General features: G+C 47.7%; 1 protein-coding gene across 1 annotated transcript in view; it reads left to right on the top strand.

The window, feature by feature from the left end:
- Positions 1-14951, top strand: part of LOC125943457 (sodium-dependent proline transporter-like) — a 45055-nt gene extending 30104 nt beyond the window's left edge. The window contains exon 4 of the mRNA XM_049662783.1: positions 14745-14951. Coding sequence (XP_049518740.1) covers positions 14745-14951 — 207 coding nt within the window. The remainder of the gene's footprint in view (positions 1-14744) is intronic.
- Positions 14952-22697: the final 7746 nt, after the last annotated feature.

Genomic DNA, 22697 nt, shown 5'->3' with positions numbered 1-22697 from the left:
AGTTGTTCGCAATAAAGCCCTGTCACGGAAAACCCTGAAACTGTGAGCTTGATCTCACAGCTGGGGGCCTAAGGGAAAGGTCCAGTTTTCACAATATGTCTCGTGTTGCTTGCTTTCAATGTACTGTGGGGATGGAAAGAAACGCGAACACTGCGGCACCTACATTCTGTGATATTTCGCATTTCTTTTCGAGTGGTTGTAGCCTGCATGACAACTAGAAGCCACTAGAATAAAACTACTCTAGCATCTTATTATTCCCACCATGCAGGTTGCAGCAGGATGAAAACATCGCGCCGCACTGTTTGCGTTTCTTCCCATCACCCCTGTACATCATGAACAAACACCAGTGCAACCTGCGCATTTATTTCACAGCTCCATCCCTAATACGAGCGCAAGTTTCTCTCCACACGCACGCGCGCAACAGCGTAGTCGCGTCGTCTGCTCTGGGACTCGATGATGATGATGATGATGATGATGATGATGATGATGATGATTTATTGGCATCCCCTTTGAAACGGGGTGGCGACAAATAGTCACCTAGCCTGCTTGATTTAATCAGGTATACTACACATGTTCTTTATCTAGCATTTTTGTATACCCCCCCCCCCCTCTCATTATCTTTTTCAAAAATTTAGCTTGTACCGCTGCCTATGATTTTAAGAGATCAGGTCGTATCCATCTTTTCCCTGCTTTTTTTCCACCAGTACTCTAATCGTCTCTTGCTGATCTCTACGGCTGATCTGTTTATGTTTCCTTCCACTTTAAACCCAAGCGTTTCTGGGAGTTGCACGTTACCTACGGTTCTCGCTGGGTGGATCCCGTCACATTCCATTAGGATGTGCTGAGTGGTCTCTGGATCTTTACTGCAGCATACACATGTCTCATCTAGTTCCGAATATTTGTTCCGATATGTTTTCGTCCTTAGGCAACCGGCTCGAGCCTCAAATAGCAAGGCACTGCCCTTTGTGTTATCGGACAGATTTTCCCTTCTAATTTATTTCTTCTCATTCTTGTAAATCTCCATTGTCCTTTTCGTTTCCATTCTTTGCATCCATTTCACGGTCTCTATTTCTCTCACTTTCTTTCTGATGACCCCTGGTTGTCTATTTACAGTTTCGATTATCCTGTACTTGGTTGCCAACTTCCTTGACCTCTTCCTCCATTCTGTGTCCACGCTTTTCATGTAGAGATACTTGTGCGCTTTAGCCGCCCATTTATTTTCATCCATGTTCCTGAGCCTTTCTTCAAAACTAATTTTGCTTTGTGCTTCTCTGACTTCAAAAGAGGCCCAACCCATGTCTCCATGCACTGCCTCATTTGTCGTACTACCGTGTGCTCCCAAAGCCAACCGGCCTACTGATCTTTGGTTAACTTCCAAACCCGCCAATATATCCGATTTTAAGCATATAATGGCATTTGCGAATGTTAGCGCTGGCACCATTACTCCTTTCCAGATTCCACGCACCACCTCATACTTATTGTGGCCCCACAGTGCTCTGTGTTTCATTTATGCTGCATTCCGCTTCCCCTTTATTTTCAGATTATCTTGGTGGTTGCTTGAGTAATTCTTTCCTTCGTTTATGTGTACGCCGAGGTACTTATATTGCTTCACTATGGGTATTACTTGCTGTTGAATTGACACCACGAAGTTACTCGTGTGTTCATTAAAGATCATAATCCCTGATTTCTCTGTGCTAAACTTAAGGCCTAAATTTGTCGCTGCGTTCCCACAGATATTCGCAAGTATCTGTAAATCTTTTTTATTGTCCGCTAGTAGCACAATGTCGTCTGCGTACATCAATCCAGGGACCTTCTGTTGCACCATTTGTCCATTACGCATGTAGGATAAATCAAAACCTAATTCGCTGTTTTCCAGTCGTCTTTCTATGCCCTTGACGTAAAGCGTGAACAACAATGGTGACAGAGGGCATGCTTGCTTCAATACTTGGTGAATTCCCACCATTTCATTTCCTTTTCGGCCTTCCCATGCCACTTGTACTTGGTTGTCTCAATATATCTCCCTCAGCAGCTCCACGAAATCGTCATCTATGCCTTCGTATTAAAGAATATCCCTCAACAATTCCCTGTCTACGTTGTCATAAGCTCCTTTAATATCTAAAAATGCTACCCATAAAGGTCTTTTCTGAGCTACTGAAATCTCCATGCACTGAGTTAGTACAAACATATGGTCTTCTAAGCGTCTGCCTGGCCTGAACCCATTCTGTAGTTCCCCCAATACACCGTTTTCCTCCACCCACTTCGACAGTTCTAATTTTATGGCTTGCATTACCATTCTATATATCACCGACGTTACTGTAACTGGCCTGTACGAGCTCGTCTTATCCTTATCTCCTTTTTCATTGTAGATGAGATTCATCTTGCTTTCACGCCATCCAACGGGAACATTCTTTGTTCTAATCACTTGCTCTATGGGATTAGTCAGCAGTGCCTTGCTTTTTGGATCGAGGTTTTTGATTAGCTGTATTGGGATTTCATCGGGTCCTGCGGTGGCAGCGCGGCGTGGTGGCGAGCGCATGAACTAGAAGGTACGGGCGGAGCGCCTTGCTCCGCTCGCCACTCGGCGGGCATGAAAAAATATAGGAGGCTATGGCTAAGGCCAGGAATGCTCACCGTTAGCCTAGAAAAGCATCTACGAAACCGATTGACGCAAGCGGAAAACGGCAGGGCGGTTACAGTCATACTTGGCGTCGATAATTCTTAGAATGAGGAACGTATGGCTCACCTACAGGAGATGCAGGGGGTTTTGGCAAGTCGTCAAAGGGACGTCGAGGGTTACCGAACTTGAAGACAGACTACATTTGGAGTTAGTCGATTGCACTATTCAGACCTTCAGGCTTGTGAAACTCTTTAAAATCTGGCTTAAAATGTACTATTTAATGTTGGAAAAGCATTTCGACCATTACCCGGATGTCGTCGTGACGTCGTCAGGACCTCTTTTTATAGATGCCTTTCAAAATTCTGATATTCAAGTACGTGTCCGCTGGCTTCGCGAAAGCAGTTTTGTCGCAAAGTCGCTCGTGGGGAAACAAGTATTTCGGAAAACTAAAAATCTTAACAGGGTGCTGCTGCTGTGGTTTCAATTTCTATGGCAGATGTCAGCGCTGCGACGAAGTTGGTTTGGCGATGGAAGCGGACAGATACTTGAATATCATCACTTTCTAAGGCATCTAGAAAACATAGGCCATGACCAGGTCGACGACGTATTCCGCCTAACGGACGAGAAACTTTTTTGACACTCAATAGTGCACCATAGGCCAGATTTTCAAGAGATTCACTCACCTCAAGTCGTGATTCAAGCAATAGGCATATTGCTAATGTGGCATTTCTTCTATTTATTTGTGCTTCCACTATTGCTGACACTATAGGCGCTGAGACTAGTTCAGAAAATAAAGAGAGCATCTCGGGCGAAAAGCTGTCGATGCTGGCATGCGACTTCCCATGGCGGCTTCCCAGAAGAGAACGAGTGCAGTCTCGTCGAATGATGATAGTGACTCCTCTAAAGAGGTACAGAAAAATCAAAAGCCCCTTTCTTAAAGAAAGATGGTTGAACGCGAAGCTTTCACACATGTAAACTGAACAAAGTGAAAGTCCAAAGCCTACGACCACGCAACGAACTCAAGAAATGCTGAGCGACCCGATGCGATGCATATTTGATTTGATTGCTTGTTTAGAATTGTATTTTCTCAACGTTGAAGTTGAATGAAGACTCACTTCGTTAAGTTGCATAGCCTTTATTTTAGATCATGTAGCTGTTGATTACACTCACACATTCAGATTTTCCCGAACGGCATGCGGTTGCCGATACACGGGATCGGCCTTACGGGCACGATCGCGCTCGCGCTTACGTTCGCGTACGGCAGCCTCTTCTTCTGCCGAGCGCTGCACCAGCGGCCTACCCATGGTGACGGCCGGGAATGCATTGCGTGACGCCCGTAATGCAATGCAGATATATACTGTTTATCTGGTTAGCCAGGGCGTTGCAGTTCCCATTTTTCTTATTGGTCAACTGTGAACGTAAACTGTGGTGTTCTACGACTGTGTGCGCAGATGCGCAGATAGTTCCATTGTGTAAGTGGGCTTTCCGGCAGTGCGTTTTCGGCGCTCACGGGCGAATCAATGAGACATAGAAAGCTTCGCTTTAAAACGCACCAGGAGAAGAAACCATGAAAAATCGGACATTGTCAATATCACACCGTACTGAGTCGGGTTCTGGCATATGGCACACTTGTCTTGGGGTACGAAAACCCTTAGGACCAACAATGAAGAAGATGCGCTGTCCATCACTGCCACCCAATTATAACAGAGCTCCCCCCCCCCCCCCCCATCCAGGTCGGCTTTGAAGTTCACTGTGGAAGGCTCACCCAACGAGGCACCGAAATCCCAATTTTCTCAATTTTCTCAAAATAATTCCAAACTGTTTTGCTTCCCATTTCTATAATCAGCCTCAACGATTGATCAAAACATTTTCGGGCCACTGCCAACTTCGCCTGTCTGTCACGCGACGTCACGAAAACCGTGATAGCTCCCCATCTGATATAACGTGTACACACTGATTATGCATGATTAAACCGCACAAAAGAAAAATAATCATTCCTTATTCGACTCCTTTTCACCATTAACCCTCTGCTATTGGTCCAATGTTTTCTGGCTACGCCCACTTCGCCTGTCTGCCACGCGACCTCACAAAACCGCGAAAACTCACACGTCAAAGTGACGTGTACGCGAAACAATGCATTCTTATGCCGAACAAAACTGCAAATGTTTCTGAATAGCCACAGACTGACCCGTTCCGAAAGGAATAGAAGATGGCTGCCCGCCGATCGCTCAGGCCCTCGCTACTCGCACCTGCCGGTGAGCATGTATTTATTTGCGCATGATAAACCTTTTTGCGTGGCAGTAAAGTTTTATCGAGCCCTATCGGCATGCATACGACATCGCCCTGCCAACTATTTCTTGCTCAGGATCCATTTTAGCGGCATTCTTATGGCACGTACACACTAGCGGCAAAACGCGCGCGGCGCGCCGCCGGCGGCAAAACGAAGCTGCGGCAGAGCGACCACACCAACCGGCGGCGCGCCGCTGCGTCAGTCACGTGACAGCATAGACTCCTCCCCCCTTCTCGAACCATCCGGGAGCTGACGCGTGCAGATGATAGTGCGAAACGAGTTTCCGGCTAATAGCGGACGGCGTATTTCCAATTGCTAGTAGATACAGCGCTCGACCGCTGGCGCCACGCTGCGCCGCTCGCGCGTTCCATGTTTCTAGCCGCCGCCGTTGGAACGGAGGAGGCGTTGACGGAGAAAACGCTGGGCTGGTGGTGACTAGCCTGCTGTTGGGATCGGTGGTATTATAAACGCATCACTGTTTTGATGATCCAAATATAATCTCACTATCAGGGAGGGAACAGTCTACCTGACTGGAGCAGTATTTTTTTATTTGGGGTTTTGCTACGCTTCGCTCCGCAACACCCCAACGACCGCCGCTTCGCGTCTGCGCCTGGCACCAGGGCTGCCGCCGTGGCACCGGGGTTCAAGCGACCGCGCTGGCAAACAGAGAGGAAAAAAAAGGGTAGCGTGATTTAAGAAAAAAAATTCTAGCCAGGGCGAGATTCAAACAGCGTACGCATGACCCCGAAGCGAGCGCCGTAACCACTCCGCCAAAGAGCCACGATTTCAAGGCTTGCATTCATGCGAAGCATATGATTGCATTCGAGCGCCATCGGCGAAAGAAACCCCCTAGAAACGCGGTACGCGCGAGCGGCGCAGCGTGGCGCCAGCGGTCGAACGCTGTATCTACTAGCATATGGAGTGTTGCTACCGGACGCGAGTACGACAAAAGTGGTCGGGCGGGTCCGCATGGTACCAGTTTTCCGCGCGCCCGTCACGGAAGCGGGCCGCTCTCATTGGTCTCCTTCATCCGCGGCACCGGCACACCGCAAAAAATCGGTACAGGAGCGATCTCTAGAGCACTGCACGGGCCCGGCCCGGCCCGCGGGCCGGGCCGGGCCGTCCGAAGCGTTTGTCGGCAGTCTCGGGCCGGGCCCGGGCTTAAAGCCTCGGGCCCGGGCCGGGCTCGGGCTTGAGGCCGCGGGCCCGGGCCGGGCTCGGGCTTGAGGCCGCAGGCCCGGGCCGGACTCGGGCTTGAAGTCATGGGCCCGGGCCAGACTCACGCCCGCTCATTGAAGGGCCTAAGTAGGCCTTCGAGCACACGCGACCTTTATGCATTGCATGGTTGAATGCATTCTCTGCCACGCTGAAGGGACACGTGCAAGATGACTGTCATCATCATCATCAGCCTATATTTATGTCCACTGCAGGATGAAGGCCTCTCCCTGCGATCTCCAATTAACCCTGTCTTGAGCTACCTGATTACAAATTGCGCCGACTGCCATCATCATCATCATCAGCGTATATTTATGTCCACTGCAGGACGAAGACGTCTCCCTGCGATCTCCAATTAACCCTGTCTTGAGCTACCTGATTACAAATTGCGCCTGCGAATTTCCTAACTTCATCACCCCACCTAGTTTTCTGCCGTCCTGGACTGCGCTTCCCTTCTCTTGGTATCCATTCTGTAGCTCCAATGGTCCATCGGTTATCCATCCTACGCATTACATGGCCTGCCCAGCTCCATTTTTTCAGCTTAATGTCAACTAGAATATCGGTTATCCCCGTTTGTTCTCAGATCCACACCGCTCTCTTAACTGTACAGCTTATCAGATGACTATATCTTATCAAAGAAAATAGTGAAACAGATGAAGTTGTCATTTTTAACAGCGGAACTGTTTAGGCCGGGCCTAATGTGTCCGCTGAATCCAAAAATGTGGGCCGATCCTGGCAGCAGTGCCGAGAGGGTCCAAGCGCAATGGCACATACACCTGTGAACTAGCGAAGCTGAGCCTGGATAAGTCTAGCTAATAATGCTGGGGACTAACTGCCTATCGATAGGCAACTGATATCCAATCAATAGCTAGAAGATAATCGATCAATAATCAATAAATTTCTGAAAATGCTGGGGATGACTTGGTAGTGCTTAGCCTAGCCAACAAGCCAGGGTGCCCATCATCTCCGCTGTCTCTTTAGCATTGCGCCGCCAGTGCAAGCTACGCAATTTTTTTCCCGCAAAAATGAACATTGTTTCCGCGTAAGGAAAAATAAATTGTTCAAAGAACCACTCCTCAAACCATTTCCATGTTAGCGCTTTTGCGATCACACCATTACCAGTGTCGCTACTACGGCATTATTTTAGCGCTATTTTTGTGCTTCAATGCATAAACCTCAAAAGTTAACTGGAATGCCCATGCATTTCGTCGGACACTTTGAAAATTAATATCTCGAAACTGGTCCAAGCGCAATGGCACATACACCTGTGAACTAGCGAAGCTGAGTCTGGATAAGTCTAGCTAAGAATGGTGGGTACTAATTGCCTATCGATAGGCAAGTGATAGCCAATCAGTAGCTAGTCGATAATCGATCAATAATCAATAAATTCCTGAAAATGCTGGGGATGACTTGGTAGTGCTTAGGCTAGCCCAAATACGTGGCCAATACCTTACGATAGCCAATCGACAGCCAATCAATAACTAATCGATAATGGCTCAATTATCAATAAGTTCAGATGACTTGGTAGTGCTTAGCCTATCCCAAATACGTGGCCAATATCTTGCAATAGACAATCGATAGCCAATCAATAGCTGATCGGAAATCAATCAATAATAAATAAATTCCGGGAAATGCTGGGGATGACTTGGTAGTGCTTAGTCTAGCCCAAAAGCCAGGACTAGCTAGGTGCCCATCACCTCCGCTGTCTCTTTAGCATTGCGCCGCCAGTGCAAGCTACGCTAATTTTTTAACACGAAAGTGTTTTATTCCGGGGTCCACCAAGACTTCACTGACGTATTTCCGTCACGGAAATACGTCATAGAACATAATACAAAGAAAGAAACCAGAAGAAAAAGTTCCACAAACATGCAAAATTTGGGAATCGAACCCACGACCTCTCGGTCCGCGACGATAGATCGCCGAGCGTTTAACCCATTGCGCCACAAACGCATTCGCAGAGAGCTACACAGACGCGCCTTATATATCTAACACTCCTCCGTGTACCCGCGCTCTTGCTCGGGGCGGTGCCGCCGCCTATGAGCAGAAAAGAGAAGTACTGCATTATGACACTAAAGCCCGGGATACATGGAGCGAACTTTCTCGACGAACTTCACGCGTCAAGTAACGACGCGGCGACACGACGCAGGATGTTTGCTGTGTTGCAATACATGCGGCGAACGCCGCCGCGCGTTGGCCGCCGTGTTGGCGGCGGTCCCGGCCGCCCGCTTCGAACTGAATTTGGCGTTGTCCTTGTAGAATTCACTTAGTTGGAAGCAAATGACTGCGTAAACAGCTTTCGCTTAGTCTCAGGCCGCTTCGACGACAGAGTATTATGGATAACCTTGAGTAGTTTTCGAGATCGCTTCTCGTTTCGAACGCGTCTAAGCCTAGCGAAAGAAATATCCGATGCCAACGCCATCTATCGGGGAAGTCGGGAGATAGGCATGACGACAGCATGTGGCCTCTGAGATCAGAAGATTTCTGTTGAAGGTTGTTGTAGAGAGCTTGCACTGCTTGTCTGTTTCCTCGCAGATCAGCGGATATGGGATGTACAAATACAACGCGATTCCTGAGAGATCATACTAGGAACTACTCAATCGGTGCAGAGACATGCAGACACGGCAACACCAACGCGATTGCAGACGACGCGAAAAGGCGCGCGCGCGCGAAACACCAGCATGCATTGCGACCGGAACTAGTGCCTCCTGATTGGCTGTCGTCCACCGCTGCGCGCTAGACGCTTCCGGCGGCGGCGTTCGCCCGACGAAAATGTTTGGACAGGCAGATCGGCTGCGGACGGCAAATTTCTTGACGCCGGCCGTCGGACGTTCGCCGCCCGACGAAGTTCTTCGCTCGGACGCCGGTTATTCGCTCCATGTATTCCGGCCTTAACGCGCACCGACAGTGAACGCTTCGGTGGTCTCAGTACTACGACGCCTCGATGCCAGCATTCGAAGGGACGCTGGCATCAAGAAGCACTACCAACGCCACCTAGGTGGCGTTCACCGTACTCAGCACAGCGGAGCGTGGCCTCCGCAATTAGCTCTGAAAATGTTTCTGAAGTTGATCGCGGAGGCTGCAATTACGACGCGCTGTACGCGCTGATTTGACTCGGTGACGATTCAGTTACGTGCTTTGTCTTGCGCGTTGTATTAGTGTGTCAGTTACGTGCTTCGTCTTTCGCGTTGTGCTAGCGTGTGCAGCGTAGTGCAGCTTCCATATGCACGACGGTTGCTCATGGTCATCGACGTTGGTAGTCGTGATGGAGGAGACGTGCCACCAGGCGTCAGCGTGGGTGCATCAACGCCTAAGGGCGCTTTAGCCACAAAACACCAATAGACATTATATATCAATGTGCAATAAACATTACACTACTTCTGTGAAGACACGTTTCACTTTCGTGTTCTATACCGATTCCTATATAAGAGGGATCAACCACATTTTTTTTCTTTTCCGCAAAAACGAACATTGTTTCCGCCTAAGGAAAAATAAATTATACAAAGAACCACTCCTCAAACCATTTTCATGTTACCGGTTTTGCGATCGCACTATGACCAGTGTCGATACTATGGCATTATTTTAGCGCTAAGGCCAGTTACTTTTGTGCTTCAATGCATAAAACAGCGTTTTCCCCATAAAGTTAACTGGAACGCCCATGCATTTCGTGGGACACTTTGAAAATTAATATCTCGAAACTGGTTCAGTCCTGAGGATTCGTTCCAAGTGGATACGCCTTGCGAACTCTGCGGCTATAATTCGTAGATTGAAAGATGTGCCATAAAATAATTATTTAAAAAGTTAGTTTGCGTAATTATGTTAAATATTCAATTAGGCGTTTTGACCATTCATTAGGCCGTCCATGTCAGAATTAGCTTGGAACTACATAAAACAATTAGCCTCCTTAGAGCGTCATCCCATTAATGCGAACACAAGAAATCCTGAGATATGGTGAATTCCATACTTCAGAACTCTCTACAAGCATCAGTCGTTAATACATTACTATGTGTCGTTCAAAGTGTAGTAATACATTATAATACACTTTGAACAGATACAAAAATGGCGGTAATTTCAGTAAGAAAGAACTCAGCTGACACTTTGGTCGCTTGTAATGTATCTGATGTGATTATTATTCAGCCTTTGTGTATGGTTCTGAGTATATAATGTAAATCCTGTTTCGTTTTCTGAGCAAATGTTGATCTTGTAAAATTCAGTCTCATGCTATGTTGTATAGCTGGTGTTGCGTTGTTTTGTATAGCTAGTATTATTATTGTAGTGTTGTTTAAAATGCATTCTGTTAAAACTTTTTCCAATTCTGTTAACTTGCCGTGACGCAAATATTCTTTGGCTTTCCGTTCATAGCTATTTCGTCTATGAGGAATTCCAGCGACAGCTGGAAATATGTGAATTATTGTGCATGTGTGTACACTGTTTGCTGTACTATTGCCTTGCCTGGTCTTTTGGGTCACGTCAAGCTACATATGTAGCTTTTAGTCTAAAATGACCGTCCAGCATGTAAACTGGACAATAAATTGATTTGATTTGATTGATTTCGTCGGACACTTTAAAAATTATCTCGAAACTGGTTTAGTCCTGAGAATTCGTTCCAAGTGGATACGCCTTGCGAGCTGGGCGGCTATAATTCGTAGATTGAAAGATGTGCCATAAAATCATTAATTATAACGTTAATTAGCGTAATTATGTTAATTCTTCAATTAGGCGTTTTTATTTCTCGTGGAAGTAATGGCCGCCTCATCGAGTAGTTTAGATCAAGGATTATAACTGTGCTATCTGCGACAGGCAATCTTGAAAAATTTCGTTCAACTAAAATGAAACACCCTGTATATTTGCATGCTAAATGACATATCACAGAACCATATCGTACCAATCAAGGTAAGTGCATGCGCACCACCAGAAAAATAGTAGCACAGGCAATGGGCCGTATTACTGATGTTCCCGTGGGAGAAACAAAGATTTCGGCCTTTTATTGCTTATATACTGCAGCTGAGAAAACCTCGAGAAGGTGAGGCTGACAGATACGGTACAATCTGTAAGTAAAAAAAGATTTTTTTTCTTACAGGCCGGGCCTGGTCATGCACACGCGGGCCCTAGCTAAGCTTAGTAATGAACGCCCGGGCCGCGCCCGGGCTCAGTAACACGGGCCCGGGTCGGGCCCGGGCTTGGAACCACGGGCCCGGGCCGGGCCCGGGCTGGTCTCCGTCATGTACTCCAGGGCCCGGGCCGGGATCGGGCTTTGTATTACGGGCCCGGGCTGGGCTCGGGCCTCGTAAAGCGGGCCCGGGCCGGGCTCGGGCCGAAAAATCAAGCCTGTGCAGTACTCTAGCGATCTCTGCCGCGGAAAGAAAAACCTGTTTCGCTTCTGCTTTCGCGGCGCGCGTCTTGCCGCCGGCGGCGCGCGGTGCGCGTTTTGCTGCTAGTGTGTACGTGCCATTATCCTTCCGTTGCACTCCGCCGCGATTTTCGACCAGCCACCGCAAGCTAAGTAAGGCGAAACGGACCCATCGGAGAAGCCGGCACCACCCTCTTCATGCGGTTATCTACTTTCACTGTGCTGAATCGGCCCCATCGAAACCCTCTACATTAGAGTGTGCTCCTCGCCTCTTGTCAGCCAATTATATAAAAAAAACGCTAAGTGTAGACGATGTTATTGGGTTGTTAATTCAGACAACGCTGCGGGCCACCGCCCGATGCTTGCGTCGGTGGTTGCGTAAGTTTGATGTCAGGAGTTTGGAATCAAAACAGTTTCAAATCATTTTACGTTATAGCGCCCTTGGTGTCTTAAATTATTTAGAGCTTTTATGAAGAGTAATTTTGACAGTGCACGTATACGAAAGGCAAATTATATTATCCAATCAACATAGTCAGCCTGTGTCATATTTTCTATGCACGAAATCATCATAGTAACTCTGTTTTCCAGGCACTGCTCAGTCTTTTTAATTAGAAACACTCCACCCACTGCTTCTACATTGCTGAGCTTTAGTTACCCTATTTACTTATCTAATAAGAATGAGTAACAAACAAGCAAAAGAAGCAGACGATGATTTCAACTTAAGGAGCCCAATCGAACATTTGCATGGGAGCTTTGTCTCTGAGGTTTACCGCAACTGAAATAACATTTCATTCGCCCCTTCAATTCCCTCGAAAGCATCAAGTGACTTCTGATATTTCTACTACAAAAAAAAAAAAACGTAGGCGACCCTAATCTCGCACTTAGGTGTCTCTTAGTGCCCCTCGCACCTCGGCGTTGGTGTTGTTTAGGTTAACTTTTATGTGTATGTTATAAAAGAACGTCACAGACACAGAGAACCATCGTTTGTAGGTCTTCTCCTTGTGGGTAGACTGTGCTTGTCCAGGCGGCTTTGTTGTCCACCACTTCCATGGCAAACACAACGCAGGAACCGAACTCGGAGGAGCAAGCGGGTGAACATCTTTCCCCTGGCACGATATGCGGGCGAAGAGCGAGGGAGGGCGAGGCATAGCGCAGCGCGCGCCACCTGGTCGGGCGTAGCCTCCTAGCGAGCGGCTCTCGAAGCGCACCTTACGCGCCCTCTCCGGTGCTGAAGTCAGAGCATATGACGAGGGCGCGAGCGCAGCCGTTACGAGCAAGCGAGCGAGCAGCTGCCCGCCGGGAGAGGAGAAGCGAATGCGGAGGGAGTGACGCAGATGCGCTCTGCTAGGCAGATATTCAGTCTATGCCAGGCAACAGTTTTCCAATAGTTAGCCGGTTTAATATGCCACCTCCTTGCGTGGCGTCATTACTACCGCTTTCCACTTCTGGATTTCCAGGAAGTTCGCCAAAGTGGTGCTCACGTGGCGGGTCTATAAAGTTTACGATTCTGTAAATTGGGGTGCGGTATTCAGCGATTTCTAATTCTAATTAGTCCAGACACTTCAGTAACTCAACTTGTAACTAAACTTATGCTTTGATATGGCATCGTTACGAGCCACCTCCTTGGATTAACGGAGAAGACGACGATGACCGGGACGTTTCGAGTGTTGAGCCATCTTGGCCATCTCTGTAAATAGTCTCTGTTTACATATAGTGTTTCGCTTTCATCTATTTCACGCCCCGTCACACATTGGTGGAGGTTCGGGGTCAATCCACTAATGTGCGACGGGGCGTCAAATAGCTGAAAGCGAATCAATAGTCTACAATATCTATAATGAAACCCATTAATTTTGTACTGTATGAATTTTTCACATTTTTTCTGATTTATTTTAAGTTTCGTTCCCGGTAATCAGTGATTCCGAATAGTAATTATTTCAGACACTTCAGTAACTCAACTTTTATCTAACCGTATGCTCTTACATATCTATAATGAAAGCCGTGAATTTTGTACTCTACTGTTATTTCTCAATTTTTTCATGACTTATTTAGAATTTCGTCCCCGGACGTCTCTGGAGGTGAACCGGAAGGGCTGCGCAAGAAACAAGAGTGTCACTCGATGCTCGTGCCACATAAAAAGGCAGCTAAAGAAACACACTGACGCCGTGAAAACCTGGACATTTCAAATTATACAGGTCCATACTAAATAGTGCCAAGTGAACAAAATGGGCAGGGAGCCCTGACCTAGAGTATCTCATAGTGCCGTCGTGCTTATCACATTAAACCCGATGACTCGACCAGACGACAAGTTCAGTTTCCCACTCTGCAACCGCGCAGCCTACCACTACCTTCGCTATTAGGGAGCCTTAAAACACACGCACATTGGAACGTGTGTATGTATGTATGTGTTCAATATGCCATTCAAGAATATATAATTTAGTTTCTGTGATTGCGCAAGCAGGCACGCGAATCGCCAATAGTGAGCTAATCAGTGGGTCTGCGAGAAAAGTAGCCGTTTCACCCGAAAGGCGAAGCATTGATTGCGATAGCAAATTAGCGCACAGCTATACGGAGTAAGGATACTAATTGGCCGCATAAACTTGTAATCACAGGCATACTGACTAAATAAACCAGCATGATGTCACGCGCGCACAAGCAAACTAGAATGCTTCTCCCTCGATGACCGCGGAAAGTCGCTCTCAAAACGTTGTGAGTAAGCGCCGCAGCATCAGCGACCGAATTGACCTTCGTGCCGCCATCCCCCTCAGCGCGATATAAGCCGCGAAAACACAGTGCAGGGCGGATTCTGCCCCCGCCGCAGATGGCTTTAAAGATACAGCCGCCCGGGCAGAGCGCGCGCTGCGTATCTCATTATCCACCCTCGAAGCCTTGCGGCCCGGCGGGCGGGCCCCGCCGCACGGGCTGCGCGGAGTAGAACCCTCCCTCCGGAGTGCAACGCGCAACTGGAAGACGGCGCGCTTCCTACTGATTCCCGCCATTGCGTGCGCGAAATTGAACCGCGATCGCCCACTCATGCTCGCACGCTTTCACTCGCACATTACAGCATATAGCGCGCGGCGACGATTTTATCGCCCGTGGACTTCATACTCGGAGCATCACGACGGTGGCAGAAATACGCGTGGAGTGTCCATATAATTGCTATCGCAATAAAGGTAACAAAAACAATGGAGTAATCGTAGCAACTATCTAGAATTCTCTTTTTCGCACGATGAAATCTGCGGTAGTGACTATGTGCCGCAAATCTCATTTTCGCGCAGTACCTGTGCTCCATGGTGAATGAGAGGCTGACCCGGCGGTACTCGTTGTACCACAACACGAGTGACAGAACCATCGCAGTGCGCACAGCCAAAAGCCGAGAGCCGGTGTACGTGCCTATCTCCGAATACGAAGCCATGCACAACAGCTGCATCGACGGCAACGTGTCGGCAGCAAGAGCCTTCTACGAGTACGAACACAACAATTAACACTAGAAGCTATCTTAGATGATTATTTATGTCATGCGTATCATTTACGAAAGCTATAGACAAGGCAAATGTGCCGGAAGACTTCTTATTTCTTGACTGCTATTCTTGAGTGCTTTTTTATTTACATTGATGCTTCTCAGCCGCATGGACGCTATGCTTTAATTATAGTAGTGGCCTATGCGTATTGGAGTACGACACGTACATGAGATGCAAGTAAAATCTAAATTTCATCACAGCCTAGGCATAGGTCCTTCAACCGAAAGGTAGAGTTGATACTTCTCCGCGCTATGACCACATTCCTGACAAACATTTCACACTCTGTGGTGAAGTAGCGAGAAAATTTAAGTTATTCTCATTTTCCGTGTCCCGAAATATTCTGAGGGCGGCTGTACTTGCAAGTGGCTAGATTGGCCATACTGAACACGTTGTTCATGACACCGCCACGTCACATATGTAGTGGGCATTCGGTACGTGTTGTTTATGGGTGACCCATGCACTTATTGTAACGGTAGAATGACTGGTTGGTTGGGTTCGGGAGCTCCACGTTGAAATCCACCACGAGCATGAGTGGAGTCTCCTATCGAGAGAGCGCTGCGATTCAGTGATGTGTGATTGCCTAGAACGGCCAAGAAAGAGGGAGTCCGCTTCTCTCAACACCTAGTGCGCTTATGAGCTCTCCACGCCTCGAGCTGCACCGCCTCATTTCTCGCACGCGTACACGTCGCGGAGACCGTAGTAAGGCGAGCGACTGTAATATTTCCGCTATCGGCCCTCAATTGTTTAGATGAAATCACCACGACTTGGGCATTGCCTTCTGTGACCTTTTCTCGGACTAGGAGAAGAGATTATTCGCATTTAAAGACTGTTTCCCGACGCCGCGGTTCTGAAGAAAACTATAGCGCTAGCAACCATGTACGACGAACACTATACATCCTCTACTGACTGTATTACACGATCTCTACTTAAGCGATTTCTTTTATTCTAAGGAGTTCTACTAAGAGATTTTGTAATTCGGGGAGCGCATAATTTATGATTTTACGACCTTACGATTTTTTTTTCACGCGACAGCATTAAGGGCCCCGTGTGGTAGAAAATCCGGTGTCGGCATGGGCGGCGTAGTCCGTTACAGAAAAATCATACCGAACCACACAGGCCCTCCGGGTGGCGCGTGGGCGTTCCTGAACTAATCGAATTGCTCAAAGTAAAATGCCTCAGAAAATTCGTAAAGTACACCTTCCACCCAACCTACAGAGATGAGAGCGTCGAATTGTAATTTGCATATACGAGAAAACATAATTCTGTTACGCGGAAATTCACAAACAATCCCATTTTCCTGCTGCCGTCTGAGGTCTGTCTTAGATATTTCTCCGCTCGGTTCACTGCAACACCATCCAGACTGGCGCTCGTGTCAGCGCATCTGCGGCAGCGGCGCGCGCCGTGCGGGGGAAAGAAAGAAAAGTAACCAGAAATGTAGCCTTCGTGCACAGCGTTCGCCGCCAGCGTTTCGAGATAAACATTAGGTTGCATTACGGTCACGGGAAGCGTGAGAAACGGTCATGGGATCTTTGAATGCTATCGCATTCCACTCTAAAAGGCGAAGCTTAATGATCCTCCAAGTTTCTTTCTTCATATATTTGCTGATAACTTTTGGCTGTAAATATGAGTGCTTCTGTAATTTAAACAGATGAACCATATTCGTCGTTTGAACGCACAACTTGTTAATAGAGAGACAACAAATTTGGCTTCTGATATGTCGCCAGGAGATGACAACGATGAAGTGCACGTGCGCAGGCACTGGCGCTCGGGCGCGCCTCACAGAACGAACGCCTCGCCAGTGTTTGCTCCGACGCCTGGACTACATTCTACTATTATGTTCCTGTTTCCTGTAGTGTAATAAATCGTCGGCAGCCAACTACGGCTGTACAGACGCAACAATTGGCGACGAGGAAGACTCTGGACTCACCGGCAGTTCACCGAAGGAACAACATGGCGACGCCGGACCTTGGTCGGCTACCCGAATTCAGTGGCAGTTCCGGCTGATGGAGATCCTGATATGGGAGGCTTCAGTTCTTTTTCGAAGCTAACGACATTTCGGACGCTTCCAAGAAACGTGCTCATCTGCTCACGTTGTGCTGCGAACAGACTTGAGACGTTGTGTGCGCTCTCGTTCAACCCAAGCAGCCCAGCCAAGTGAGCTACGAGGACATCATCGTGATGCTCACGGCTCATTTTGATCCACGACTTTCTGAAGTCTACAGCAGGGCACGCTTTCAACGACGTGACCAACTGCACGGCGAAACGGTCAGTGATTACGCGACAGTGCTCAAGAAACTAGCAGCTGATTGTAATTTTGGAACCAGCGCAGACATGGCTGCGAATTCGACAATGTTGCCTATTGACGTAATGTTGAGGGATCGTTTTATTTGTGGTCTCCGGAACGGGCAGGTCCAGCAACGGTTGTTCGCCGAAAAGGACTTAGTGTTCAAGAACGCGTTTGAGTTTGCGCTGCGAGCTGAAAACGCCGTTGAAGATCAAGAAAACGTGAGGGCGGAATTTAAACACATCATTCACGAAGCCAGTAAAAGCATCTGCAAGACAGAAAATCTAGGTAGCTCCAATATCTCTGCCCCAAAGAAGAATCAACGCTGGTGGAGTTGTGACGCGCAACATAGTCCGAACACTTGAAAAGTTTCAGACAACTTCCAGCAACTACTGCAAGAAACGCAGACACATTGAGAAAGCGTGCATAAAGAAGCGGAAAGAAGCAATAACTAAGAGGAATAACAATATCGAGAATCCACGACAAGGAATTATGCCAACAGCCTCAACACCAGACGTGGCGCTCTACGAGCTCAACTCCTTAAGGGACATGTCCAGCACGCAGAAGAGTCCACCCAAGGTTCCCATTCCCATCTGGGACCATCACCAGACACCATGGAACACAGTGCACATTGATTTTGCGGGGCCACTACACGGGCATACCTACTTAGTTGTTGTGGACGCGTACACAAATTGGGTGGAAGTACGTCACCTGACACAACCAACATACGCAGTTGTCATTGATTTATACGGAAGTCTCTTCGCTACATTCGGCATACCCCGAAAAGTCGTCTCCGACAAGGGAAGAGCCTTTATTTCTAGCGAGGTACAGCAATTCTACGGGTCAAATGGCATACAGGCCACCACATCACCAGCGTATCACCCTGCAACTAACGGCCGGGCAGAACTGAACAGAGCACTCCCGATGGATACAAAGTGCTCCATACAGTGTCGACTTGCGAGGTTTCTGTATCCGCCACACACCACGGTTCACACGGCTACAGGAATGACACCTGCGAGAGCGATGTTTGGACGAGAACTTTTGTGTCCTCTCAACCTACTCAAGCCGGAGAAGAAGACACAGATTCCTGAGCGCCAGGAGACACTCAGGCAATCACATCGCTTCTCAGTAGGGGAGAAAGTGCTTATACGACAGTTTTTGAAGGAGCCAGATTGGATTGAACGGGAAATACTGCGCCGCGTCGGACCACGATCCTGGCTTATAAAAAGCGTCCTCGGAATGGTTCGGCGTCACCTCAATCACATCAGACCAGTCATACCAGGCAAGCAACCCAAGCGCCGACAGACTGGAGCACAGCTTATGAATTCTCCGACACAATGCCAGAAGAAACAAGTGCTGCTGTTACGCTGGTACCGGACTCACTCGAGACGCAAGCGAACACTTCCTCTCAAACATCGACCTCGACGTCACAAGCAGGAACCACCCGGCAACTCCGACCACCAGAGATTAGGCGGCCTCCAGACCGCTATGGAGACTTCGTCTAAGGGAGGAAGAACTGATATGTCACCAGTAGACGACCACGATGAAGTGCGCGTGCGAAGGCACTGGCGCTCGGGCTCGAGCGCGCCTCACAGAACGAACGCCTCGCCAGTGTTTGCGCCGATGCCTGGACTACTGTCTACTATTATGTTCCTGTTTCTTGTAGTGTAATAAATCGTCGGCAGCCAACGGCTGTACATCGACGGCTGTACAGGCGCAACAGACTGATTTTAAAAGAAGCAGCGCGTTTGAATCCCGGCCTATCATTTTCATAGTTTACGGCTTCGCGGAACTGTATCAACGACGACAAATAATCTAGAACAGAAGCTCAAGATTACCAATATGTAATCATTAGTAAGCACCATAAGTCAATCTAAACACATCCCAGCAGAAAGATGATATTCCCAATCAGGGTTTTACCGTCAAAGTGAAGAAGGTCGGTTTGAATTGCCGAGTGTCCTTTCTGACAAACAATGACACAGATTACAAAAAGAGAAATGCCATACGAGTCAGCTTCAGTAAGCCTAGCTGTCGCCGTATACATCCACCGATATACTGTTACGATTTACTATTTGATGAAAAATTCCTGCAAGTTGTTGTGCGCTTGTGTTAGAAAATTAAAATCTGTTAAAGAGTACGCGAAGATAAAGAGTACGGAACTATGGGATAAATGATTATCTAGACCAGCAGCAGTATGATATGAAAAATCTGGTTAATGAAGGGTCTATAAGAGAAAGCTTCGAAACAACTTAGGCCTTCTTGGAAATGTATTTTACTTGATGCGGACGGAATGACCAGGGTAGCATAGTACGCATGTGAATGGTCGATTAGCGAGTTATTCCTTGGCATTGGCGGCTTATGATTAGAAGACCTTAGATATATATTGCGAGACAGCTGTTCAACCTCGACGGTTTATTATGCAGGCCGCGCGCTGAAGAGAATGACGCTGGCCATGATGATGAGCATATACAGATGAAGAAGATGAAGGGGTAATATAATGCTCATAATATATAAATAAAGCTATAATATATAGCTGTAATGAACGTTCGTTGATCACAAACAAGCAACGCCTGTCGTACTTCACTTTTTTTGTCTGGGCAACTGCACACGGGAGAAATGGTCATACAAAGCATAGGAGGATCTGCTGCCGCGTATCATCTTTCACCATTTTGTAACTTCTAATTCATAAGGTCCCGACGTGCCTGTACTTGCGGTGTGACGTCCAACATGCTGAGTCCCTTCGTGTACATATACTCGTAAATGTTTCCTCCTACTCATGGCGGTTATTGAAGGCGTTCACTATTGATCAAATTGTTGAAGTTAGCGTGGTATTTACAAGGCCTACTCTGGCGCGATATGAATTTATATGTTTATAGAAATGAGATATGCACTAGAGCACTGCACGGACCGATTTTTTAAGCCCGGGCCTGGCCCGGGCCCGTTTTTACGTTGGGCTGCCCGCCCGAGCCCGATCAAATCTTTTATGGCGAGACCCGGGCCCGGCCCGGGCCCGGAAATAATCTACTGTTACCCGCCCGGCCCGGCCCGCCACCCCGTTACCTTAGGCCCGAGCCCGGCCCAAGCCCGACTCGAAACCAGCCCGAACCCGGCCCGAGACCGAAAAATACATGTTTTTCGGAGTTGAGACACCCGAGAATAACTCGCTGCAAGTTACATGCACACCACCAGAAAGCCCGAGCCCGGCCCGGGCCCGGGTCAAAAAGCAAACGCCGTGCCCGAGCCCGGCCCGCGCCCGTGAAAAAACTGCCCTACGCGGACCGACCCGGCCCACGGGCCAGGCCGGGCTTCGGCTTTCGGGTAAGCCCGAGCCCGTGCAGTGCTCTAATATGCACTTGTGTTGAACTCATTGCCTTAGAAAACCCTTTCCATACCGGGCCTTCACCAACATCGGCAACATTTCTGCACGACTGTTGCTATCTCTTTCTATAGTCCCGCTTGCCGAGCGTAGGCTTAGCGTGGTGCGGGTCTGTGCTATGCAAACTTGCCTGGTGCTTGGCTGTTTGATAATAGGGAAGTTCGGTGTCCTATTCAGGGGCCTGCCATAGAACGCCTGCACAGTACATATACGCAGTAAAAGCAGTGTATAACCTATTCACGCTTATTAAAAAGATGCCAGTATTCTGAAATTGTGTTAAGGACTCCACCTCGGCGTTTTGGATATGATCGCCGACGTCAGGGCCCACAAACAACTCAGGGCATTTACGTAGTTTTTTTGTGTTTCCCAGTTGTGCCAAAAATGTCTCCCGTTTCGTTAAAAGAAACGTTGCTGTGCAAAATAACATGCAAATGAGATTCTTCTATGCGCCAGTAAATTGTACACTACACATTGTTGAGAGAATCTTTCCAAAGATGACGTAACGCTGCATGCGAATGACGCTTTGCCGCCACACTTGCGCGTTCGTGCAGGCGCAGGTTGATACACGCAACCAGCGGCATCAATCAACTTGACTCCTGCATCGCCTTGTCCTTGGTCGTAGTGTGGACACTGGTATTCGTCACCATCATTCTTGGAGCGCGTTCATTGACGAAGGTGCGATTCCAAAGAGTACGAGTACACCCGTGCTCACGACGTAGACGACATGTTATGTTGCAAGTGTACTTGGAAAGTGTTTTGAATCAAAGATGCGACCTCAAAATAAGCTTTCCCACACAGTATACTCCTCAACGGATAGCCATATGATGTTTGGCGTGTCCTCGAGAAGTTTCTTGACGAAAGATGTAAACTAAAATCACCATAATGATGTCAACTGAATTTACTGTGAAATGTGAGCGCCAAGAGTCGCCAAGAATCTCAGCGCCAAGAGACGGGGATACAGAAGCACTGCTGTTCCACAAATTCTGATCTGTTGCTTAGCCAAATGCGTATTATAAAAATTTTACTTGCGCTGTACATTTTTTTTGTTGGGACAAATTGAGAGAAATACTATAGGTGTGTAGATAATATGGGTATGCAGGAACTTTACTACGGAAACGAAATACAACTGGCATACAGATTACCATAGAACGTCGTATGTCGATTTAGTACAGCTGCGACCATTGTTTTTCTTCGCCGCACATAACATGAAGACAATAGAAAAGTAGTGAGAGGTGGGAGTCAAGCAGTGTTCCCATCTGATCGTACAATACAGTTGGGGGTTATAAGATAATTTACTTTATACCCACTGTATATGTACAAAACCTTCAAAACAATTGTCCCACTCAAAGAAAGGAAGGAAACTTATATGCAACGATATTATACACATAAATGAGACAATGCTGGTTCTCCGAAAGGGATTGGTCGTGAAAATTGCAAGCGGATAGAAACAAACGGCTCGAAACATAATCGCACCATGCGGCGCATTGTGCTTGTAATAATTAGCAGTCACCATTGGCTAGCGTTCTTCCATAAGTGGTTATTCTATGTTTTCGTTTGATGTTCTTCACACAGCTTGTTTGTTCCATGCCTAGGCAACCTTTTGGATGCTTCCCAGCAATGATATGTTGATGGTGCGCGCGAATAGGTGACGTAGATTTCTTGCCCTTGCGGTCACATTATGACTGAAGCGGGAATGCGCTTGAATATTTGTGTGACCTTTAGAAAAGGTGATCATTACACGCTTTTCTGTAGCAAACTGCTACGAATTTTGTCAAATATCGTCATCATCATCGTCAGCCTATATTTAAGGACTCTCCCTGTGATCTTCAATTATACCCCTGTCTTGCGCTAGCTGATTCAATTTGCGCTTGCAAATTTCCTAACATCAACACCCCACCCAGTTTTCTTGTCAAATGTAGGGATCTGTGCTTTCTTATATGGCACCAAACTACGCCGACACAAGCACAGCCGCGGTCACCGCACCTCCCAGGAATCTGCCGCAACTGTTGCTACAGCCGCAGTTGATTCACGTGACGTTATAATCACCGAA

The sequence above is a fragment of the Dermacentor silvarum genome, chromosome 2 (assembly GCF_013339745.2).
Source record: "Dermacentor silvarum isolate Dsil-2018 chromosome 2, BIME_Dsil_1.4, whole genome shotgun sequence".
Classification (NCBI taxonomy): domain Eukaryota; kingdom Metazoa; phylum Arthropoda; class Arachnida; order Ixodida; family Ixodidae; genus Dermacentor; species Dermacentor silvarum.
This window is presented reverse-complemented; position numbering and strand designations above follow the sequence as displayed.